The 26,767-nt window shown below is 41.1% G+C and overlaps 1 protein-coding gene across 1 annotated transcript in view; it reads left to right on the top strand.

Annotated features, from left to right (window-relative positions):
- The first annotated feature begins 2,657 nt into the window (after positions 1-2,657).
- Positions 2,658-26,767, top strand: part of LOC149262423 (chitin elicitor receptor kinase 1-like) — a 230,430-nt gene continuing 206,320 nt past the window's right edge. Inside the window, exon 1 of the mRNA XM_089424505.1 lies at positions 2,658-2,744. Coding sequence (XP_089280631.1) covers positions 2,673-2,744 — 72 coding nt within the window. The 5' untranslated portion in view covers positions 2,658-2,672. The remainder of the gene's footprint in view (positions 2,745-26,767) is intronic.

Here is a 26,767-nt window from a genome sequence, read left to right as displayed (position 1 = left end):
CTTGACATAACACTGCTGACATGGAGGGGCCCACGTAGACACGTAGAGGAGGGGCCCACGTAGAGGAGGGGCCCACGTAGACACTTGGAGGGACTGCGTAGATGGATAGGAACACGTGGCAAGAGGGAAGCTACGTTGGAGAACGATGGCTTTAGGGTTTGAGAGGGACCAACGCTATAAAGGAGAGAGGAGCCTCCTCATTTTGTGCATTTGAGCTAGTCACTTCGACTTAGAGCACGCTGGCTGTGTTTAGCTGGTCTGCAGCACTGTTTAGTGCATCGAGTGTCTCCGTTCGGAGATCTCACCCTTAGCCCCGAGGGACTTCGAGTGCCTGTTCGGGGAAGGTATTTCCATCAGTATTTTTGTAGTAGTTTCATCATCATGTTGGAAGGAGGATCGGGCATCTTGGATGACTACGCAGTCTTGAGAGGGATGACGCAGTTCTTTCTGGCAGGAGTTCCAGATTGCGGTTTGTGGAGGATTTGAATTGGGAGATTGAGTAGGGGATCAGCCCTTGCATATTGGAGGATTTTGGCAGAGTTTCAGGCAGAGTTCTGGGAGATTTTCTTCAGTGGCAGCGCAGAGCATTGAGGGACAGCGCAGAGCCCCAAGGGGGGTGATTTTCGGGGGTCAGCCATTTCAGAAAAGCTTTCTGGGTTTTTCTGGGTTTATTGAGTAGAGGCTGATTCCAGAGTTTCAGCATTTTCTGAGGAGGGGAGCAGCCCCAAATCCTCACTTGATTCCAGCAGTAGCAACAGCATGGCAGTTCTCTAGCAACTTGGACGCAGTTCAGATAGAGGCCATTTCCTTGCTATTCTGAGTGTATCTCTTCACTTGCCTTGTGCAAGTCGAGGTGCCATCTTTCTGATCACCTCTTGTACTTTGTCCATTACTTAGTATAATAAAATGGCTTAGCATTTCTAGTTGCATTTCTTGAGTATCTGTTTATATTTCATGTATACATCATTGTTTGTTGCACTACTATTATTTTATGTCTGTGAGTTTCCGGCTACTATACCACTTGTATGTTTTTCTGGTTGGGGTTGGCTAGTGTTTGAGGAATATTCCTGGAAAGGGATATTACAAGCATGATGGGCACATTAGCAATGACAACATGATGATACGAGAATGGGGCAGCATGATAATGAATGATGATATGATGTATGGGCAGCATGATGTATGAGATCATGAGCAGCATGATGTATGAGATCATGAGTAGCATGATGTATGGGCAGCATTATGAGCAGCATGATGTATGAGATCATGAGCAGCATAATGATGTATGAGATCATGAGCAACATGATGTATGGGCAGCATCATGAGCAGCGTGATGTGTGGGCAGCATTATGAGAAGCATGATGATATGAGCATGGGCAGCATAATGATGCATGATGATATGAGCATGGGCAGCATGATGATGAATGAAATCATGAGCATGGGCAGCTTGATGATGAATAAGACCATGGAAAATGCAACATGATGGGCAGCATGAAGATGAGAGCAGCTCAGTCATCAAGGTTCAACACATGTGACAGTACAACAAGGTGTCACACGGTAATGTGCTGAAAATGAATGAGAGGCAGCTCTATGATAGGTGAAGGAGTCACCTTAGAGAATCAGTTGAAGCAAATGTCTTCAACTGATCTCTGCCGATATCAAAAGTAAAAGTGTTGACTTCTATTCTAATTGTACTATCTCTCTCTCTCTCTTTCTTTCTCTACTGAACTTTGAAGAACATAAAAGAAGAATTGATCAAGGGTTTCCCCACATTGGGGTTTGTCCCTGGCTAGCGCCACATCCTGTGTCCTCTTGTCTTGGCTTGTCTTCTGCGATTTATAATTATGTTCTATCTGCAGTTTACTTTAATGCTGATGTGATTGCTAATCTGGAAAAGATAATGAGCTAACTGTGAAAATTGAAATAAATTGCTCTAGCATAGAACATACCTAAAATTAACAACATAACACCTCCATATACCATATACTACCATTGACCTATCCTTTTGGTCATTTGTGGACATTAATAAAACTATCTTACCTTGACTAAACTTGGAAAGGTCTTCCGCTAATTCTTGTATTGCAGGTGCAAATCACTTGGGCATGCATGCACCCTTAGCCCCTTTTAGGCGTTCGTATGCTTTTCATTTGCATCATTGACTTCTCTCTTCTATTGTTTTCAGATTCATATTGCTCAGTTGCTGCATTAGGGCCTCGTTTTCACTCTAGAGACACTAGAATTTTCCACAGAACTTGTTTTCCTAGCCCGATTTTCCTACCCATAATCTAGTAATAATTTTTGATTTTGTTCTCCATAAATTGCATGCCTTGTAGAATATGATGTATATGAAGCATTGTTAAAAATGTAGTGTCACCATAGATTACAGACAACTGCCAGATTAATGTGGCAACCTTTTGGTGACACATTTAGCTTAGCTACCATTCCTAATGTATTTATGAAAATAATTATTGAAGAATTGATGAGCATTTCCAGTTAGTTCGTCTTTTCAGGAGTTCAAACTCTTTGTTTTCTATTAGCATTTTTGTCTGCTCTTACATCGTACAAGTAAAATTTGGTGATCTTGAAAATGTAAAGAATGCTCACTCTTAGAAGTGATGATTCTCAAAATGGTTAACTTTCCCTATTGTGTCTTGCAGAAGGCAGCCATAAAGAAAATGGATATGCAAGCCACAAAAGAATTTTTGGCTGAATTGAAGGTTCTTACACATGTTCATCACTTGAACCTGGTAGTGTCTCTAACTGCTCAGTTATATTCCTCAAAATAAAAGGCTCGCTATGAAAGAAAGTAATAGTTTCATTGTTGTTATAGATTATTATGTATAGGGTGACCATTTGACTAATCATTCAAATTTAGATCTGTCAGGATAAGCTGGCAATTTTTAAGATTTCTTTTCGAGTCGTAAATTTGAAATGAAGAGATCTGAAAAGTGTTGCATAAATATAGGTGGATTCTGAGTAGATATCTCAATCTTCACTTATAATTTAACTGGACGGTAAGGTATTGTGTAACATATGAGAAAATGTGTAATCCACTAATAGGAGAAAGGTTTAGTAATTATGCACATTCGTCAGTGGTTCACACTTATATTTCAGATTTTGAGATATACAGGCATTAGTAATGTCTTTTACTGAAATTGGAATTCAAGCCTTCTACTTTGAAAGACTGCCAATCTCATTTGTAAAAATGTCATGAAGATAAAATTTCGCCAGAAGTCATATTCAACAACACAAGAACAGCATGTATACTCTGAAAAATGCAGCTTTTGACAAAGGTAGAAGAAGACCCCTTCCCTGCTTTTTTTCACTGAACAAAATCAATGAAAATCACTTCTATGGGTAGGCCTGGTTTTTGCAAAGATTTGTTTGTCCGTGATAAAAAATCTACCCCCGGCTTCTGGATCTCCCTGGACCTGTATGTGGTGTGAATAATGCCAGGATAAGGTTAGGATTAGTATCCATACTAGATACCAAATGATTCCATACAAGATCCATACCAGATATATCTTTTAAATTTTAAGACACTTGAGCCGTATCCATTTCCCCCAAAAAGGAAACATGTGAGGGAACAGAAACTTAAGTAATTTTTTTAACAGTTAACTTTTGTATTAAAAGAGGTGTAATATCCCTAAGGAAATTTTACAGTAAATAATCAAAGCATGCATAGACATAAACACACAAAAAATTACTCAAACATCAGAACACCAATTTATAGCCAAAAACTGCGCTGCTGAGCCATTTTATTGATAAATCATGAAGTACAAGAGGTGCTTGGAAACTATGCACCTGGGCTTGCCCAAGGCAAGCTAGCTAAGCCCAAGTGATTGTAATGACTCACCTCTAATATAGGGAGCACGAGAATATTAGCATGCATATGATAGCTACATATGCATGTATCGCATGCACTGCACTAGTATATATTCTAAATTAACTATAAATGTTCAATATCATGACACTCCTTCAAATAGAAGTTACACCCTTACCCATCACCACACATATTTCTTAGCGCGTCATAATTAATAAGCAATACCCTAAGTAATTTCAATGATATAAATTTAAAGTATAAAGTAAATATGCTTATAAAAATAAATGTAAAATTTAAAGTCAATTATAAATATGGTTATATATTTATATATCCCAGAATATATAAAAGAAATAATAAACTAAATTAATAAATTGTCAAATGATAAATTAAATCAAATTATAGTACATACTATGGAGTTTGGACCAAAGGTATTGATATAAAAATGAATTCTAAATTTTAAAGATAAACCTAGCACACATGTCAATATACCCATTTCCTTAAGTGAATATGATTACACGCTACAAGAGGATTGAAGGTGTAACCGTGTAAAAGAGCGGTGGATCCGCTAGGAGAGAAAGTCGTGACCGCCAAGGAGTAGATATAGAGAGACATAAGGGAGCACAAAGGGCGAGGAGGTGTGGAGTTTGTTTGGGAAACAGGAGAGTTTGGGGAGTTTTACAGAGATACGAGAATTTCTAACAGAGTCACAAATATTGAGCTTGATTTTTCTTGGAATTTTGGGCATGGGGGCTAGAAGATTTGTTTTCTGGATCTGGGGACCATACAGGCACACCCTAGATAGGCTGGGAGGTAAAGGAGGTTTGGTAACTGCAGCAGTGGGAACAACCACAGTCCAAAACACCTTCAACTGATTCCAGGTATTCTTTTGCAATTTACATTTTTAAATTCCAATTATTGTCTAGTTAAAATTGCACAATTAGGGCTTTACATTGTCTAGTTAAAATTGCACAGTGAGGGTACTACAGTGATGAATATGAAATCTCCTCCAAGCGTGCTGGCTGGTCTTCCTTGGCTCTGCGCTGAAATGCCCAGAAAATGAGCTGCTGGCTGTGTAGAATGGCTGCTAGGGCCTCCTCCAATGCTCATAAAATTTCGGGAAATTCACCCCAAGCTCTCCACCAAATACGCAAAATAACCCACGAAGGAATTTGCCGTTGGTTGACCTTGGAATTTCGGCCATATTTTCCCTCAATGGTTCTACCGTTGGGTAATTCATCCCACCTGTCAATCCTGCTGCAAAAAGCCCCCTAAATAGCTGCAATCACCAACAAAACACTTCCCCGAAATCCTCAAGTTTCAGCCCCAAACTCACTTCTCTCCTCAACCTTCAAGTGTGCCTCCTCCAAGCACTGCGCAATCCCTGCACTGCTGCTATTGAACCTCTCCACAAACTCGCACTCCATGCTACTGGTACAAACTGGAATGGATGAGACTCCCTCCTTGGGGTGGCACTCAAATTCCACCGAAGCAAGGGTTGAGATTTCCGCTCGCAAAGACTCTTGTGATAAACAACACTTGTAGACTTGGCTTAAGCTCAAACGTGCTAGTCTAAGACAATTCTCAAATATTCATGAATAACCAAAATGTGTGCCTCTTGCTCTTTTTGTCAAAGAGCCTCCAAAATGCTCATGTGGGCCTAGCTTGAATTTCCCCCACCAACTTTGCTCCAATGAGTGCGTGTTTCCCTTGTGGGTCGCATTTCTCTATGGGTGGCCCTCACATACCACTAGTGGCTTAATTTTCCTCCATCCTCTAATGTTTGGGCTCACTTTGATAAAAAATACATGTGGAGCCTCTAAACCCACGCTTCCTAAGTGCTAATGCGAATTTATTCAAAACTGGGCAAAATTTGATATCTCCCTTAGCAATGTTGCTAAGTGGGAATATCACAGTCCTCACCGCCAAAGTGTTGCTTGTCCTCAAGCAACTGTAATGAAAGATGCTAAAGTATCTGCTCCCCCTCAGAAGTGGCATCCTCATTCGGTAGGTTCTTCCTGTGAAAATTCCTCAACTGGAACCCATACTGCAGCAACTGATGATATTACTCCTATTTGTTAAATTCCTTTAAACAGATTACTTGCAATTTCCTATGACAAATATCGTATTATATACACTACAACCTTCACTCAATTAAATATTATGTGGAAACAAGAGACTGAGCAAGAAAGAAAATACAACACAATAGACACCGTTATTTTTGGACAAATGTCCCCGAAAAAACCTAATGCAGGAAAACGGTGCAGTAGTTCTGAGGGTTTATTATTATTAAGCAGTAGCAAATTCTGAATACCTCTCGGGTAATTAAGTTACAGAGAGAGAAATACTAACATAAATATTTGTGAGATTACCTCACACAGTCACTGAGAAAATCCCAGCTGATTCTAATACTGGATGAAGTGCCTCTAGTAGGCCCTATGCTGGCTCTGCGCAATCCCTGCGTCAACCTCTCTAGGCACCACGTCACCCAGTTTGCTGATCGATTTGCTACCCTGAGTCTTTGCTCTTATCCTCCTGGTCTCACACCCCGACTCCCGGATTCTGACACTGACTCTGCCCAGCAAAATCTCAGACTCTCTCTCACCCTCTGTGCTGCCTCTGCGTGGCCCTGCGCCAGCCTCTACGTCTGGGCTACCAAATCACTCTCTGCCTCTCTCTATTGATGATTCAACGACTGAGAAAATCTCTCTCTTCGGATGCTATCCCTGCCCCTCAACGACAAGAAATCTTCTCGATCAGAACTTCCTCCTGAGAATTTTTCACTTCAGAAATTCGATCTCTTAATCTCTTGGTGTGTTTTCCAAATGACCCTTGATGAGCCCCAAAAATGGATGATTACTTGGGCTCATTCAACCTCCTAATTCGACTTAATCCACCATTCTCATTAGTTTATTGCATGTTTTGATTATATTTATGCTAATAGAGTGAATTGGGTTAGTCATTATGCCAACAAGTCTAATGTGTACTTTGTGTAGCCTTTTTGGTCAATTTGGAGACAAAGTCAATGGTTGAAATGAGCACTTGGCAGCCAAATTCGTGTAGAGTATTTTTAGGAAGGTGTTCCCTTCATTTATGGGCCCTTACCTTGAATTCTCCACCATCAGCTCAGAGTTCAAGGGCCACCAAATCAATTAGCACAAGGGCAACCAAGCAAGTCAAGTAGCACTGCTGTTAACTACAAGTTTTGGGCAGCCGAGTCCCTAAAGTTTAGGAGGATTGTTGGGGTCCTCAATTTGTATAAATAAGAAGGCTTAGGGCCTCATTTTGGTTAGCTAGTGGTTAGTCATTTTGTAGCCAGTAGTTAGTCACTTTATAGTCATTTTGTATTCATTTTGTAGTTCGATTTTTAGGCAGTAGATTAGCTTTGCTTTCAGCACATTTTCAAGTTCTCCTTGTGGACAGTTTTTGGAATGTAACATTTCTTAATCAATAAAGATGAATCCAATTTTGCACCAGCTCTAAATCTCTCTTAGGAGGCTGCAGCTCTTGGGGTTGGGCCCATCTCAAGTGCCCAGTACCTCCTTTGTTTATCTTTATGTGTTTTTGCTGCATTCTTAGAATAAAATCTGCTATTTAGATTTGAATCTTGCTTTGTTATTTAGATTGCTTTTGATGGTTAAAGTAGCTTTTCATGTTTAGAATAGATTGGTAGGATAATAACAGGAAAAAGGCTCCAAAAAAGGGTCAACAAACACTTTTGGTTTCACCTCTTCCTTATTGGATCAGGGGCTGGAGTTGAAGTAACCGTGCTGTCCCAAACAAAAACACTAGTTTGCTTTACCATGCAATCCTTAGTGTGTTGTTTTCATTTGCAGAGGTTGGTTACATGTTCAGATCTTTGAATGCTTCATTTCATAGTTAATATACATGGTTTCCTTGCAAATAAAGCTGCTGTCCATTCTCGTTACTGTTAGCCAGATCATATTAGGGTAGCATAACTAGATCTTTGTTTTCTTGCATGTCTTTGTTGGTTCAGTTGGAAACACAAATTGCAGAGCACCTGTACCACTTCTCTATCTGCCCAGACTCCCTCAAACCCATCTTCTCCATCTCCTAACTTGGTTTCTTGCCTCACGTTGCCACATTGCCCTCATAACCCTACCTTTTGTGCAGCATTATTCCAGTCTTCTTAGAACAAGTCCAGCCATCTACACCTTCTCCTCAACTCCATCCTCCAAGTCTTGAACTCCCCTACACCCCTATTTCACCTCCATACTCATTCCTCCACCTTTTTCCCTCCATCCATGCTCCAAAATTCCATTTCTAAACATCCTGTAGAAATCCCAGAACATCCTGTAGAACCCCTGCAGACTTCCTGTAGAAGCTCACGAATGAGGTTTCTTGATAGCCAAACTCTGTGAAACTCTCTGGAAGGGTGCTAGGGACCCCTTAGGCCCTCTCTGTACCTTCCCAACCTTTTCCAAGCATTTCTCCTCCTTGATCCACCTCTGCACAATAAAAAGCTAGTTAAAAGCACATGCATGATAATTCTAATAACTGATTCAAAAATACAAAAAGATGTTTTCTTTAGGTAGAGGTAGTCTAGACACATGTATTTTACCTTCATAGAAGTAACGACATCTCTTTTAGTAGTTTGCATTCTCATCTTTGCATCAGTAGGACTAGCTGGTAGAATTAGGGTTTGCTAGGGTTTGCGTTTCTGTTTGGCTTTCAGTTTCTTTCCGCAAGTAGATTAGCTTCCTTTGAGTTAGCTTTCATCCATCAATTAAAAAGCTTCTTCTAAGAGCTCATAGAAGTTGGCTTAAGCTCCTAGCGGACTTGTGTCAGTTGACCAAGTGACAGCTGCGGCAAGAGCTAGTACTTGTGCATACAACACCGTCGCTTCCAAGTTTGTTACGAACTACCGGGTTGATAAAATTAAAGAAGGGAGTCTTAGGAGTTGCAGCATTATTGCTGCAATACTGGGGCTCACCATCCTTTTTGGCGCCGTTGCTGGGGAAGCGTCAGAGTATTGGTGATTGCTGCTTTTCTTCTATTTTCTACTACAACCTTCCGCTAAGTAGTTTATTTCATTTCCATTATGCAATTTCGTTTCTGCAAAAGTAGATTAGCATTTCCCGCTTTCATAGATTACCATTTCAATTCCGCAATTTCATTTCTGCAAGCGTAGAGTAGCATTTCAATTCCGCAAGCGTAACCCAGCATTTCATTCCTGCAATTTCATTTGAGCAAAATAGATTAGTCCTTTCCTGCCTTCGTTTCAATTCCGCATTTTCATTTCATCAAGATAGTTAGTTGCAGTTCAATCTATTTTAGTTTTGTAGGTACAAGCAGAAAAAAGAAACAAAAATCAACCAAAAATATTTCCTTTCATGCCTGGTAGGAGTAGAGATAAGTTAGAAAAATGATTGCAGAACACCCCCACTGCTTCACACAGCCTTCTCTCTTCTTTGATGGCTGTGATTAAAGAACCCCTAGGTGGGCAGCAAAACATATTTGAAGAACCTCTAGGGAAGAAGAAGAAGAAAACATTCCCTTGGAGCAAATGGCCGCAAACAGAAATGTTGGGAGCAGTACCTTATCCAAAAACGAATTTGAAAATCAAATCGAAGATTTCAAGAGTGATATGTGGCAGTTTCTTGCCATGCAACTGGATACCTTGCAGATCGAAAGGAAGCAAGAAGAAGCCAAGAGGGCTTTGGCCATCTTCTGTCCCAGGTGCACTAGAAAGCATCCTAGGAACGAATGTCCATTGCACTCCATAGAAGTGTGTTTTGTTTGTGAAAGAGACCATCCTACGAATCAGTGCCCTTCCTTGCCCGGAATCAAAGCTACCTATCAGAGGGCTAAAGGAACCACTGAACCACTCTATTATATGAACCAAAGGAGGCCACATGGACCTAGATCTTACCAGCAGGAACTGCAAGGGACATCTGAGACCTATTATGACCCCTATCAAGCCACTTTCATGCCTTCTTGGGGTCCCCCTGCTCATCCTTCCTGGTTCACACCTCCTCCTTGTTCCTTCACAGATCCATATTATGCCCAACCGGCTGCTCATTCGTTTCACTCTTATGCTCAGCCACAGCCTCAGTGGAATGCACCTCAGCAGGGGTGGAGGCCCCAATACAACGCTCCTCCCGCTTTTTTTCCTCCACCACCTGCTCATCTGCAACCATCGCCTCCTGCTCCACCAAGGCAACCCCAAATGCCTGCCCAACCACAACCCCATCCATATCCATCTCAAAAATACACCCCCACTCAACTACCCATACCACCATCTCCAAATCCACACATTGGAGTAGCTCAACTCCATTACAATGCTGAGGCACAACATGTCCAAACAACTCCTCTTGAGCTCCAAGATATTCACAATAGCTTAGGAAGAGTATGGAAGAAAAGAGATTATATTGACAACACTGAAGGATCACATCTAGCAAAAGAAGATTCAAGAGAGGAGATCAAAGAACCATGGGCTGCACTTGATGAAGAGAAGAGATCAGAATCAAAGATCGAGAAAGCTCCCTCATGGTTACCATCAAATCCTGCATGTACTAAAGAGAAAGATCAGCAAAAAGAGGAAGATGAGAAGGTCATGATAGAAGGTGACATGAAGAATGATCCAGATCAGCAAAAGGACCAAGGATATCAAAGCTATATTGAGACATGGTTCCAGACAGTCACTAAGTTGCAACAATACTCTCTTCCTCAGCTATGTTTGATCCCTTCAAAGTCAGATCATTTTGTCTCTGAAATCTGGATAGCTGTCAAAGCATGCATTTCGAGCCTTCACATCATCTTGTCTCTAATCTCGATGTGCACATGGCTCCATTGGAAGTATTCTTATACTTGAAAATGATTTTGTTTTTCAAGTAGGGTAGGGTAGAAAAAAAGGAAAAAAGAAAAAAAAAATGAAAATAAGAAGAAAAATAAAAATCTAAGGTGAAAACCTCCTCGGAGGCACCTTAGATTGGCTCATTGATTGAAAACCTCCATGAGGCGGTCAATGGGTTGGGAAAAAAGAGAAAAAAGAATAAGATCCCTGGGTGAAAACCTCCCTTGGAGGCGCCCAGGGCAGGCAATTAGGGTGAAAACCTCCATGAGGCGCCCTAGTTGTTTTCAAAAAAAAAAAAAAGAGAAAAAGAAAAGAAAAATAAAGCTAATTTCCATTGGATAATTGCAGGTTGTAAGAAGGACATTGCAGGTCAGGAGGATCACTCAAAGCAAAGACAAAGGAATTTTTGTGCCTTCTACAGGAAGTTCTGTATTTCTACAGGAAACATCCTGTAGAACCTTTGGACGAACCAAATTCAATTTTAAAAGGGAATCTGATGGTGGGAATCTGTTGGTTAGGCCTGCAAGCACCTCTGTGTCCATCCCTCGCCTTTCTCCATCATTTTTTCCACCTCATTTTTCTTATTTTATGAAAACTGTGTTTTCTACAGGAACTTCCTATAGAAATTACAAGAAGTTAAAAATGGATTGCAAAAAAAGTAGTTTGGCGGACATGGTAGCTTCCTCAAGGGTTCAGAAGTCCTCCTGCAATCTTCAAACTCCTCCTCCATCATCTCCATACCTGCATCACAGCCCAAGTTCATTTTTCTTACCATGCAACAAAACTGCAGAATGCCTTGAAGCAAAAATACCTAGAACAGAATTTATTTTTGCCCTAACTTGAAAACCATGCATCCATTTGAAAAACCATTTTACGGGGAATCATACAGGGGTGATGGCAACATGCTTGAGCAGTTTCAGCCAATTCCGGTGCACGGTTTCCAAGAAATCAGCCTCCATCACCATCAGCCATTTTTGCATTTTCTCCATATCTGTGCATCTTCTCCATTTTTGCATTTTCTCTATTCTCCATATCTTTCTCCATTTTCTCCAATTTTGCAGGGATACCATGAAACCGTTTTGGGAAATTCCACCCAGAGACGATTATATTAAAATAATTAATATTTTAATGGGGTTCCTAAGTCTAAATTTAGGAAAATTAAAATATTAATGGGTATTAATCTAAGTCACAGGACACGTCCTCCAAGGTCCCGTGTCCCGTATTTTACGTGTCGGACACGAAAACGGCCCTAAAACGTGTCGAAAACGTTTTTCATTCTGTCCTGTAAAATGTAAAACGTATTCGCTGGTTTTCGTCGTGTCCTGCATCTAGAAAACGCATATTCCGTTGATAGAAAATGTTTCCTGCATAAGCTCAATTTTTTTGAAAGAAACAAATAATTTTTGAGTGGGGCAGCTTAATGATCAAGTCTAGGCCCTAGTATTGATATGCTATTCATGGTAATGTTAAATTCTTAAAGTAAAAGTGACATTCTCCTTAATCTTCATTTTCATCCTTTTACTTAAATTTTTAACATTACCATGAAATGACTCAAGATGTTTGAGAGTGGTTCCGACCTCATTGGATTTCATATGGAGAAAGTAGAATTTTAGATTTCATTCAAAATGCAGCAGACTTATCAATTTTTCAGGATTTCAGGATTGGGAGATTGTAATGTTTCCAGGTGACACCCCCTGCCCGGGCTACCCCTGCCACCAGTAGAGGATGTGGTCTACCTCCTATAGCTCCTTCTTCTAGTTCTTCAGCTTCTAGAGCATAGCAAACTCCACTGCCAACTCCACCAGCACCAGCATCTACATCTAGAGGGAAAGGGAAAGATGTGGCATTTTCTCGCAAGAGGGGTAGAGGAAATCAATCGGATTAGACTTTAGTTATTTTCTTATGTGCTTGTAAGTTGTACATGAACAATAAACATTGAATATTCAAGAATCAAGACCAAGCATATCACATTTTAATTTCTAAATAGTAAATTTTGATTCTATTTATTTTTTTTAAGTGAACTATGAACTTTGAGAAGTAATTATATTTTAATTTGATTAGATAAGCTGCAACCTGCAATTTAATATGGATAAAAAACTATATTTGGTATATATATATATATATATATATATAAAACGTGTTCCCTGTGTCCTGTTTCCAGGTCGCTACGTTTCGTATTGAATACTCGTATTTACGTGTCCTTTGTGTCTCGTGTCCTCGTGTCATGTGACTTAGGTATTAATCTAATTGTGGGTGAAACTTCTAGATAAAGACGAAGATCAATTCAAAACGATTTGAGCCTTTGATTAGGAGTTAATCTAAGCAGTTGGTTGTCCAACAGCGAGATATAAGAAGGGGCTTGAGGGTCATTTGGAAAACACACCAGAGGTAGAAACTCAGTTACCCGAGTAAGATAGATTTTTTCACTGGTCGAAGTTCGGCAAGAGAAAATCAATTCAGAGACAGAGTTGCAGGTGAGACAGAGAGAGATGGTATCAGCGCATTTAGAGAGTGCAAGGCAGCAAGACGCAAAGCAGGAGTAGGTTGACGTAGAAAGAGGCAGTGCAGAGGCAGTTCGATGCAGAGCCTGCGTAGGTAGCTTGATGCTGGGCATGGGAGAGCAGTTTGACGCAGAGAGGATCAGAAGAATTACGGGGAAGAAGTACTTCATCTGGGGTAGAAATTGGTCAAGAAGTGTCTATAACATTTCTCATTCCTATTTTTCTGGTTGTAATTTTGTACAAGAGAATTTGCTGAAGAATAATAAAACCATCATCTGCTGCACTGATTTTCCCACAATGGGTTCCGGGGACGATTGTCCAAAAATAATTATCATTGTGATTGTATTTGTGCCAGTGTATTTCCTTACATTTACTTTTTACAATGTTTTAATTGTGAAGGTTGCAGTAGAATATATTTCCATATTTTTCGTAAGAATACTGTAGATAACTTATTTATGAGGTAATACGTAGAAGAAATAATATTAATAATTGAAGTAGGATTTCTATTTAGAAATTTTCACATGGTATCAGAGCTACAGGGAAGAAGAAGAGAGAATCTAGAGGACTCAATGTTGAAAGGAGAAGGGAATTGGAAATTCCTACAAGGGAAGAAATTCAAATCTCCTAGAGGATTGCACAGTTCAAGCCAAGGAGATTGGATTTTGTGGGAAAACTCTCTTTGAGTGAGTCAATAGAGAGGTAAGTCTTTCCAATCGAAATTTACCAGTGGTAGAAGGTACAACACAACAGAAGATTCAACAAGGAGGGTTATCTCAGGTGGGACGCAGTTTTTCCTACAATAGTTGTTGGGACAGGTTAGCGTCAGAAATTGGCACAGTATGCATACTGAAAGTGTCTCAGATTTATTTACCAGATTAGATGAAGAATTCGCATGCCTAGCAAATTCAGGATCAATGGATGTTTGGTACATTGATAGCTGGGCTTCAACTCATATGACTGGAGTACGAGAACATTTCTCAAGCTATCAAGAAGAACAAATGGACTTCCAAATAACAATGGGAAATAGAACGAAATGTACTCCAGTAGGGAGAGGCACCATAAATTTTCAGATGGAAGCAGGGACCAAAATTTGAGCCACCAATGTTCTGCATGTGCTAGGATTAGGAATGAACTTAATTTCAGTGTCCCAGTTATAGGATAAGGGATATGATGTATACTTCATAGGAAAGAAAGTATACGTCAAGCATCCAAGCTGGAAGAAGAAAAAGAAAATTGGGGTTCGAAGCAACAAGTTGTATAGGTTGCAACTTGAATTGCCAATGGCACTGACAGGCAACATCTGCAATGGTGAGAAGGAGCGAAATGAATTATGGCACAGGTGAATGGGGCACTTACACCATGGAGCACTGAGGATGCTTATTGAGAATGTTATAGTGGTACTGTTAAGTTATGGTATGTTCTATGCTTATAACAGTTTACTTCTTTTCCTTATTATATTCCAAAGATTAGCAATCACACGTACATAAAGTAAAGTGCAGATAGAACATTAAACGATCGACAGAAAACAAGCCAAGACAAGAGACACAAGATGTGGCGGCTAGCCAGGGACAAACCCCACAATGTGTGGGGAAACCCTTTGATCAAATCTTCTTTTATCTTCAATAATTCAGCAGAGAGAAATAGTACAATAAATCTGATTCATATCAGCAGTAGCAAACCCTAGATCAATAGCATCAGCATTAGCGGCTTCATTATCAAACTAGGGCAGACGATATCTTGCAAACCGTTCGTCGGATTGACTTCATTCCACCACCAAAAGTTGCGGCTTTCAGAGGAGGTTCAGATGAACCTACAACGCAGTTCCAAAGAGGAGATCTTCTAGGCCACGCAGGTCAATCTTTACTTCTGCAGTTGCAGCTTCAGTTTCAGCAGTTTCCGGCTTCAAACTAGGGCAGTCGATATCTTGCAAACCGTTCATCGGATTGACTTCATTCCACCACCAAAAGTTGCGGTTTTCAGAGGAGGTTCAGATGAACCTACAACGCAGTTCCAAAGATGAGATCTTCTAGGCCATGCAAGTCAATCTTTACTTCTGTAGTTGCAGCTTCAAATTCAACAGCTTCCGGCTTTACATGTGTGAGAGAGAGACCCATTTCAGCGCAGTAGAGAAGAGACTCATTTCTGCATAGTAGAGAGAGAGAGAGATGTGATGAGATGAGTGAGTCCAAATGAGGAAAAGTCCTCTTATATTTATACGCAACGTTGGTGGGTGAATAGATGCGACTGTTGGGCTTCTGAGCCTACATGAGTTGTAGGTCGGCTTGATAATAATTCCATAATCAAAATAAATTCATATCTCCATGAATACTTATTGGAATCGGATGATCTTTATATCAATCCTACACCTCTCGACGAGAGGAATCTAATAAAAATATTATCAGCCATGAATAAGATGACCCACCTGAAGTTTTGCCCTGGTTGCCAATTTTAACAGGTACTAGTCCTTAAAAGTGCACATAATGACTTGTGCAGAGGATGTGTGCTAGGAAAGTACACTAAAGCAACTTTTTCCAGAAGTAACAATAGAGTAGAGTGTGTATTAGGATTAATACACTCAAATATCTGCGGTCCTATGTCCACAAGGGCTCTTAGTGGTGGCGAATACTTTGTCACTTTTATCGATGATCACTCCAGAAAAACCTGGATCTATTTCTTAAAGACCAAGGATGAGGTCTTTGATTGTTTCCGAGAGTTTAAGGCTCTTGTTGAAAATATGACAGGGAAAAAGATAAAGGTATTGCATTCAGATAACAGTGGAGAATATACAGACAAAGACTCACAGATTTCTGCACAAGTGGACAACTCCATATAATTCAGAGCAGAATGGAGTGGCAAAATGGAAGAACAAAACTATTGTTGGGGCAGGCAAAGCCATGTATGATCGGGATCTACCTAGGTATCTATGGGAAGAAGCTTGCAATACGACAATATATATCCAGAATAGAACTCCTCATAGAGCATTGGGCAAGAGAACACCTGAAGGAGTTTTCATAGGGAAGAAGCCAAAAGTCATTCATCTCAGGATATTTAGAAGCGTGGCTTATTGTCACATTCCAGACGAGAAGCATGGTAAACTAGTTCAGACTGCAGAAAAGGGGTATCTCGTAGGATACATTGAGACCTCAAAGGCATATAGAATCTACATTCCTGACAGCAGGAAGATTGTAATAAGACGGGATGCAAAGTTCATGGAAGATAGAGCTTTTAGGAAATCTCGTGAAATGCCTGCAAAAGATCAGTCAGGAGATGTTCCGTTAGTCCAAGAGCAGCAGGGGCAACAAGAAGGATATGCAAGAGACCATACACTTGGATCGAGTACAGTGACCAGTACCAGTATCTCCTCAGAAGGAGGAAATGTAGATGATTGTCAATAGACAGAACGACAAGATCAGGAGAACGAGTTGGTTGAGTCTCCCACCAACAATGGTAGAACTAGCAGAGAAGTGCAGAAGACACTTAGAGACACAAAGGAGTTTGTTGGAGCTCCTAGAGCTGAGAAGAGGTAGTGTAAACAACCAGATAGATACCAAGCATTCGTAGCTGAGATTGAACAACCCTCTAGCTTTCAAGAAGTTGTTCAACACCAAGTATGGGTGGATGCCATGGTGGAAGAATACAATTCTATCACGACGAAAGATGTCTGGGAAGTAGTACCTAGACCAGAAGATAGATCAGTTGTAGGGTCACGATGGATCTACAAGATCAAGTAAGTTGCAGATGACAGCATAGAGAAGTACAAGGCAAGGTTCGTGGCAAAGGGGTATGCTCGATACACCTCTATTAGATCTGTTATATCCCTAGCAGCTCAAATGGGATGGGAGATTCACCAGATGGATGTCAAGACAACATTCTCGAATGAAGTGATAGAAGAGGAGGTGTATATAGAACAACCCGAAGGCTTCGAAACTCATGTTTGTAGGTTAAAGAAAGCCTTGTACGGGTTCAAAAAGACACCTAGAGCATGGTATGGTCAGATTGATAGTTACTTGCAACTGTTGGGATTCGTCAATAGTGATGTTGACCCCAATCTCTACTATTGGTTGGTAGAGAATGAGCCACTTATTCTGCTACTATATGTAGATGACCTGTTCCTAACAAGGTCATCTAGGCTCATCCAGGACTGCAAAAAGAATCTTGAAGCCGAATTTGACATGAAGGACTTGGGATTGATGCATTATTTTTTGGGTTGGAAGTTTGGCAGAAGAATGGGGAGATCTTCTTTGGACAAGGAAGGTATGCTACAAAAATTCTGAAGAGATTCAGAATGCAGGATTGGCGACCCATGGCTACTCCAATGATGACCAACTAGAAGAAAATAGATGCATCGAAGGACAAAGAAGTAGATCCCAGCTTGTACATGCAACTCATTGGGTCGCTTATGTATCTGGTCAACACTAGGCCAGACATTTGTTTTGCTGTCAACACTCTTAGTCAATTCATGGTGGAACCAAAAAGTGTGCATTGAGCAGCGACAAGACACATTCTTAGGTATGTACGTGGAATAGTCAGATATCGGTTGAAGTACTCCAGAGGGGAGGACGTCAGCTTGAATGGGTTCATTGATGCAGATTGGGTAGGTAATTCAGTAGATCGAAAAAGTACCTTAGGTTATTGCTTTAGTGTTGGATCAGGGATGATATCTTGGTGCAGTAGGAAGCAAAAATCGGTAGCACTAAGTTCAACAGAAGCAAAATATATGGTAGCGAGCACAACTATGTGCGAAGCCATATGGCTCAGAAAGTTGCTTGTGAGCTTATTTAGAAAAAGGATAGAAGCGACCAAGGTTTACTGCGATAATCAGAGTTGTATCAAACTCTTTGAGCATCCAGTATTTCATGATCGGTCGAAACATATAGATATTCATTGTCACTTTATCAGAGACTGTGTTGAGCGTGGGGCAGTACAACCGTAGTATGTTCCCACAAGAGAGTAGGTGGCCAATATACTCATAAAGGCTCTTGGAAGAGCTAAGTTTACTCAATTCAGAGAGCAGATGGGTATGGTTGAAAATCCGTTTAAGTAGTAGCAACATTTTGCAGTACAGGGACAGTTGGCAGTGGCAGAGCTAGCAACAACACATATGCAAAAATTAAGAGGGAGCTGTAGTGCAGATGTAGCATTGGCAGTAACAGTGTCAAAGGCAGCAGTATAGTTATAGCAGTAGTGAAGTAGTTGGTGGACAGTATGTTAGAGGATGATGCTTCAGAGCCAGAGCAATATACAACAACAGTATATTGCTAGAGCACATTCCTCGCTAAGAGGGAGTGTTGAGTTGGGATAGCATCGGATGTGCTCTAGGCCTCAAATTTTGCAGGGAGGCTTGGGCAAATGCATTCCAAAGAAACCAAAAATTGTTTTGGGAAATTCCACCCAGAGAAGATTATATTAAAATAATTAATATTTTTAATGGGGTTCCTAAGTCTAAACTTAGGAAAATTAAAATATTAATGGGTATTAATCTAATTGTGGGTGAATCTTCTAGATAAAGACGGAGATAAAGTCAAAACAATCTGAGTCTTTGATTAGGAGTTAATCTAGGCCGTTGGTTGTCCAATAGGAAGATATAAGAAGGGGCTTGAGGGTCATTTGGAAAACACACTAGAGGAAGATACTCAGTTACCTGAGTAAGATCGATTTTCTCGCCGGTCGAAGTTTGGCAAGAGAAAAATGATTTAGAGGGAGAGTTGCAGGTGAGACTGAGAGAGAGGGTATCAACACATTCAGAGAGTGCAAGGTAGCAAGACGCAGAGTAGGAACATGGTGACGCAAAAAGAGGCAGTGCAGAGGTAGTTTGATGCAGAGCTTGCGTAGGCAGTGTGACGCTGAGCCTGGGAGACCAGTTTGATGCAGAGAGGATCAGAAGAATTCTGGGGAAGGAGAAGTGCTTCATTTGGGGTAGAAATTGGTCAAGAAGTGTCTTTTCCATTTCTCATTCCTATTTTGCTGGTTGTAATTTTTTACAAGAGAATTTTCTGAAGAATAATAAAACCCTCATCTGCTACACCGATTTTCCCACATTGGGTTTTTCTGGGGACAATTGTCCAAAAATAACTCTGTCATTGTATTTGTGCCAGTGTATTTCCTTCCATTACTTTCTGCAATGTTTTAATTGTGAAGGCTGCAATAGAATATATTTCAATATTTGCCGTAAGAACACTATAGATAACTTATTTCTGAGGTAATAATTAGAAGAAATAATATTAATCACTGCAATAGGATTTCTATTTAGATTTTTTCACATCCTGCTACTCTTGATCTGGGCTCCCGTAGCAAGGAATTGATCTAAGAGGTGGGCTCCTCAAGGATCCTGCCCATCTATAGCTCCTTTGAACTATGGCTCCAAGTCAGCCCACCTCTCTCTTGGAGGTATCTCGGCTGTCATGGTGAAATCCTCCTCTTCGATCTTCGCTGGCGCAGCCTTCGGATCATGTTTCTCATCCTTGTCCTTCTTCTTGAGAGGACACTGAGTAGCATAGTGACCCATCTCACCACACCTGAAACACTTGATCTTCGAGATGTCTTTCTTACGTCCTCGCTGCTCCTGCTGTCCCTTTGATGCAAGGGTTGCATTATCCTCCTCCTCCTTGGGATTCGACTCACTGTTGTTGCTTCCGTCAAGTTTAACCTTGACTAAGTCTCTCCTCAAATCCTCTTGTTTTAGAGCTGCCGACATCTCATCCCAATTCAACAATGCTGCTTTGTCGAGGACACTTTGGACAAAGACTTGCCACTCATCTGAGACAGAATTGAGGGCCAGTCTAACCAACTCTTAATCCTGAGGTGTATGCCCCATAGTAGACAACTCATCATGGGTTTCCTTTAGCTTTGTGAGGAATGGATCTACATGTTCTCCCTTTTGCATCTGAGCAGATCTCAGCTTTTGCTCCAAGTACATCTTCCGTGGCTCAGAAGATCCTTGATATAACGTGGCTAGCAACGTGACACACCACGTGATCCTTGACTCCATCTAGGATCATCCTCTTGGCCTTCGCCATCTCTGCCTTGTACTTCTTCAGCGGATTTGCATCTGCAGGGACAACCACCACACTGTCGATGTATGTCTTGAGGGCATGCTCATCTAGAAGGAATGACATTCTCACTTTCCAGATGACGTAGTTGGATGCTCTGTCCAACCTGTCTTGATCGCTCAAGCCACTGGTTGCCACATCTGCTAAAAATGTCAAAAATCTCCTCTCTGCCTCTCACTGTTGCTGCTTAGCCAATGAGAAAATGAACTTCTCGGCAGGAAGTTTGCTTGAGGAAAATTCCCCTCATTGTGCTTCTCTTTTCGCTTCTGACGTCTTTCAGCCCAACAATCTGCCTGTTGAAAAATCTATGTCCCACCAGTTCTCTCATGCTGAGGCTTCAACGCTACTCCCTCTGCCCCAACAAAAAATCGAACTGGGAGTTCTCCTCTCTGTCGACTCACTCGAAGAGTGACTGCCTTGAAATTTCAACCTTTCGGCTAAGAACTGCGCAAACCCTCCAGGGTTTCGAATTGTTGCCTCCTGCAGTTTTTTCGAACTCCCTCTTCTGCTTAGCGTTGGATCTATCAACTTTGCTCTTCTTGCTTCACCTGCAGCTCCGATACCATGTGAAAATTCCTCAAGAGGAACCCCTACTGCAGCAACTGATGATATTACTCCTATTTGATAAATTCCTTTAAACAAATTACTTGCAGTTTCCTATGACAAATATTGTAATATATACATTGCAGCCTTCACTCAATTAAATATTATGTGGAAACAAGAGACTGATTAAGAAAGAAAATAGAACACAATAGACACCGTTATTTTTGGACAAATGTCCCTGGAAAAACACAATGCGGGAAAACTGGTGCAGTAGTTCTGATGGTTTATTACTATTAAGCAGTAGAAAATTCTGAATACATCTCAGAATACCTCTCTAGTAATTCAGTTATAGAGAGAGAAATACCGGTAGAAATATTTGTGAGATTACCTCACACAATCACTAAGAAAATCCCGGCTGATCCAGATACTGGATGAAGTGCCTCTTGCAGGCCCTACGTTGCCTCTGCGCAGTCCTCACGTAGTCCCTGCATCAACATCTCTAGGCATTGCGTCACCCAGTTTGCTAATCGATTTGCTGCACGGAGTCTCTGCCTCAACCTCCCGGTCTCACACCCCGGCTCCCAGCTTCTGAAACTGACTTTGCCTAGCAAAATCTCAGAATCTCTCTCACACTCTATGCTACCTCTGCATGGCCATGCATCAGCCTCTGCATTTGGGCTACTGGATCACTCTCTGCCTCTATCTGTTGATGATTCTCCGACTGAGAAAATATCTCTCTTCGGATGCTATCGCTGCCCCTCAACTGCAAGAAATCTCCTTGATCAGAACTTCCTCTTGAGAACTTCTCACTTCAGAAATTCGATCTCTTGATCTCTCGGTGTGTTTTCCAAGCAACTCTCGAGCCCCTTCTTATATCTTTTTGTTGGACAACCAACGACTTAGATTAACTCCTAATCAAAGGTTCAGATCATTTTGGCTTGATCTCCGTCTTCTTCTAGAAGTTACATCCACAATTAGATTAATACCCATTAATATTTTTAATTTCCTAAGTTTAGACTTAGTGTCCCATTAAAAAATATTAATTATTTTAATAAAATAGTCTTTGGGTGGAATTTCACAAAACACTTTCTGGGTTCTTTGGAATACATGTGCCAAAGCCTCTCTGCAAAATTTGAGGCCTAAAGCACATCCGATGCTACCCCAAATCAACACTTCCATCTGATAAAAAACTCCTTGGTGACCTTGTTTCGCAAGTGCCTCTCACAGGTGTCCAAAATAGCATTTGGCTCCAGAACTAAGTGCCCCTCATCATCCATAGGTGGTAGTTTTGTAGCTGTTGTCACCTACTATCCCAATGCCTTTTTCAGGCAAGACACGTGAAAAATGTTATGTACTCGGCTCCCTGGGGGTAGCTCCAGCTCATATGCTACCTCCCCGACTCTCCTGGTGACTCTGTACGACCCATAGAAGTGAGGCTTGAGCTTCTCGGCCCCCTTCTGCTTGAGTGATGACTGCCTGTATGGTTGGAGCCTCAAGAAGACTAAGTCCCCAACCTCAAATTGCCTCTCTACTCGACCCCTGTCTACGTAGAGATTCTGTTGGTTCTACACAGTCTGCAAGTTATCCTTGAGAGCCCTCAAGATATCTTGGCTCTCTTGTATCCAATCCTTGGCCCTAGGGGCCTTGTTGTCTCCAAACATCACGTCAACAAAAGATAATGCATTGTAACCATATAGGGCTCTGAATGGGGACATACCTATGGACATGTGGTACGTGGTGTTATAGCAGTACTCGCCCACATGCAACCATTGTATCCATGCATGCTGCTGTCCCATCACGTAGTTACGCAAGTAACCCTCCAGCCATATGTTGACAATCTATGTCTACCCATCCGTCTGGGGGGTGATAACTAGCGCTCAGAGTGAGCTCTGTGCCCACTAGTCAAAATCGCTCCTGCCAAAATCCTCCCATGAACTTGTTGTCCTGATCACTAACTATGGTCTTCGGAAGACCATGAAGTCAAAATACCTCTCTGAAAATTAATTCGGCCACCTGTGAAGCCGAGGACCGGGTTGAGATGACGAAAAAGTGTGCAAACTTTGTCAATTGTTCCACCACCACGTATATGCAGTCCTTGCTCTGCGCTATGGGCAACTTGATGATAAAGTCCATCAACATGCTCTCCCACTTCCCCTCTGGAATAGGAAGAGGTTGTAGTAGCCCAACAGGATGTGTCTGCTTACCCTTGTTCCTCTGGCATGTGTCACACTCCCAAATAGGCCTCGGAACATCATCCTTGAGGCCCTTCCATGCAAAGCACTCTCTGATGGTCCTGTAAGTCTTGGTAAACCCCTGGTGCCCTAATAATGGTGAGTCATGGGCTGCCTTCAGGATCTTCTCCCTCAACTGGGAGCTAGGTACCAAATAAATCCGGTTCTTGAAGTAGATCACCTCGTTCATCACCGGGTACCAATCATCCACCATTGCACCGTCAAGGACCTCACTTGCAAAACGGTCCTTGGAATAATTCCTCTACCAGCATCTGTGCTCGCTAATCCAGTGCAATGCTCATCAATGAAAGCGTAGCTGGCCTCTTGGACAATGCATTAGCTGCCACGTTGTGCTTCCCTTTGACATACTCAATGTTAAAGTCATATGCTTGGAGCTTGCTCACCCACTTCTGTTGTCTCTCCTGCAACTGCTTCTGCTCCAAGAAGAATCTGAGACTGTTGTGGTCTGTCTTGACCCTGTTGTCGCGCAAATTGACACGACAACGCTCAGACCGGGGGCTGTCACCTTGATCCCCGATCCCTCCGTTTAAGCCTGTCTCCTGCGGCTAAGGGGGGTAGTCCCTGTGAGATGATGAGACCAACTGTCGACCAGTTGGTTGGGAGACACGAGATGCGATATAAAAAAGGACTCGATGGATTTGATTAATTTAGCAGACCAGTGCCTTAAGAGATTGTGGTTAGAATGATTACTTGTTAGATATAGAAAAATAAACCGTGAACAACAATCATTTGTCATCAAAAGGTATCAGCGAAATCACATAACCAAACGATATCCAGCGACTGAGAATTTTTGAAAAAAGATAAATGCTTTAAACCACCACGAGAATCCTAGACCATTAACTAGATATCATATTCGCATCTTGACTTGAAAAATTCAGATCTTAAGATATAACATGAAAAACAACTGAAACTGGCAAAAATGATTTTCCAAATTTTTTATGTGATAAAATGAAACCTAAAAACCCTAAACCCTGATAAAAACTGCATAAAGCAAAAAATTTGAAACCCTAGATCAGAGAAAATTGAAACCCTAAGACAACTGATTAATTTACAGATTTGGCCCCTTAACAGCCAGATTCAGCAATAAGAACGGAAATATTTTAACGAAACGAAAATTTCAGATTTGTCACTGTGAAGAACTTCAGAAAATTTCTCATGCAAATCAAATAAATAAACCGAATGATAGACCCAGGATCAAATTCAACTGGGCTCAGCAAAAAATGCTTGCGGGAGTTGGCTGGTTCAGCCGAGAACTTCCCCGAACGCCCACAAAATTCCTTCAGAAAATGTTTTCTGCACAGCTCAAAACAACTGTCAATAAAGAGGGCAAAAATGCTGCTAGATCTCAAACAGTAATGGAGATACCTGCCATTACTTCAGAAACCCTAACAACACCCAAACCCCAGCAAGTGAACAAGATACCTGTGCTCACAATACTCTATAAGAAGCTAATATTAATGGCTGAAAATAACATATGCAAAAAATGAAATGATCTCACAGCATTCCAAGAGAGTAACACCAGCAAGATATGGACCCCAAAGTCTTCCTTTATTAACCAGAAACAGATTTACAAGAGAGCTTCTTCAGTCTTAGACTCACAGATCGAATGAATCGACAATGACTCCTAGCACCCTATTTAAAGGAAATGACTCCAACGGCTAGTTCGATTGATCCATGTAGAAATGATCTCGACCGTTGATGAGGATCAAGACATCTCTTGATCTCATCCGTCGATTTATTCCCTTAAATTTTTTTTTAATTTTTTATTATTTATTATTTTATTTTATTTTTTAAATTTTTAAATTTTTTATTATTATTTTTTAAATTTTTAAATTTTTTATTATTTATTATTTTATTTTTATATTTTTTTTAAAATTTTTAAAATTTCTTAATTTTTATTTATTTTATTATTATTTTTAAATTTTTAAAATTTTAAAATTTTTTATTATTATTTTTAAAATTTTAAAATTTTAAAATTTTTTATTATTATTATTTTTTTAAATTTTTAAATTTTTTAAATTTTTTATTATTATTTTTTAAATTTTTAAATTTTTAAATTTTTTATTATTATTTTTTAAATTTTTATTTATTTTATTATTTTATTTCATTTTTTTAAATGGATCATCGAACTAAGCCTTTGGAAACATCACCTAGGACCTAGGACTTAGGACTCACGAGGGGATTTAAAACATTTTCAACCCTCAAGACACATTTCATGATGACTTTTTACAATTTACATCTCAAGGGGACAAACCCACTTAATACAGACCCTCACAAAACACCCAGTTCTGCGACACAACTATAATCTAGCAGATCAACACACTAGGATTCTCCTAAAGTTCTAATGACAAAATCCATCCCGGCTTTGGGGTCAGGTTTGAAGGAAAACTCTGCCGATCCGTGGATCGGTGAGACGAAAAACCTTCCGGGACGTAGATTACCACTAGAAAGTTAGGTCCACCTAGGCAAATTTACATACATGACTCATGTCTGCTCAGATTATTTACAATTAATACATGCAGACTGGGTTTACAATCAGATGATCACGCTGTTGATGACTGCTGGATGGCACGGACACGCTGATCAGGTGCTGCCCCTTTTTGCAAAGAAAAGGGGGGTGTACTGCATGGGTAGTTGACCAGTAGAGGTCAACAGACCCTAAACCTGTTTCCCACCAAATACTGCCTAAACTTGGCTAGCGCATGCATGATGGCTAGCATCTCCTTATCGTAGATGGAGTACAATCTCTCGTGGGGCAGTAGCTTCCAACTCTCGAAAGCTATTGGGTGTCCCCCCTACATCAAAACTGCTCCTACACCCTCCCTTGATGCATCACACTCAAGCACAAAGGGTTGTGTGAAATCAGGAAATGCCAACACTGGGCAGCTTCTCTTGACCTATTTGAGGCGCTCAAAAGCCTCTTGCAACCCATCGTCGACTCGAATGCCCCCTTCTTCATCAAATCGGTGAAAGGAGCTGCTAGCTGCGAGAATCCCTTCACGAACTTCCGATAGTAGGTGCAAATGCCCACAAAACCCCTCAATTCTGTCACATTCCAGGGCTCTGGCCAATACCGGATGGTCGTGATCTTCTCCTCATGAACTCTCATCCATCCTCTCCAATAATGTGCCCTAGATAGAGCATGTCCGTCAAACTGAACTCACACTTGGACAATTTAGCATTGAATTGTTGCTCCTCCAGAATACGCAACACTGTCTCAACATGCCGCAAGTGCTCGTCATAGGTCCCACTGTAGATCAGTATGTCATCGAAGAACACCAACACGAACTTCCGCAGCTACCCACGAAATCCGTGGTTCATGCAAGACTGGAAGGTGGCCAGTGCAATGGTTAGCCTGAAGGGCATAACTAGGAACTCAAAGTGCCCATAGTGGCACTTGAAAGCTGTCTTAGGGACATCCTGGTCCCTCACCCTGATCTGGTGGTACCTCGAGCGCAAGTCAATCTTAGAGAACTTAACCCCCCCAACTCATCCATCAACTCATCTATGCATGGGATGGGGTAGCGATTCTTCATGTTCTTCTTGTTGAGGGCCCGGTAATCTATGCACATGTGTAAGGACCCATCCTTCTTCTTCACCAGGACAATTGATGAAGCAAAAGGGCTGGAGGTAGGCCTGATGTTCCCAAGTGCCAACAACTCATTGATGGCCCTCTCAAACTCATCCCTGTATGCCTTGGGATGTCTGCATGGTGTAGTGATCACGACTTGTACCCCAGGCTCTAACTCAATGGTATGCTCAAAACCACGATCAGGAGGTTGCCTAGG

The sequence above is a fragment of the Pinus tabuliformis genome, chromosome 6, assembly GCF_031772625.1.
Source record: "Pinus tabuliformis cultivar Carrire ecotype Pingquan chromosome 6, CPIR1, whole genome shotgun sequence".
Lineage (NCBI taxonomy): Eukaryota > Viridiplantae > Streptophyta > Pinopsida > Pinales > Pinaceae > Pinus > Pinus tabuliformis.
Note: the sequence above shows the minus strand (reverse complement) of the source record. Positions and strands in the feature narration are given on the sequence as shown.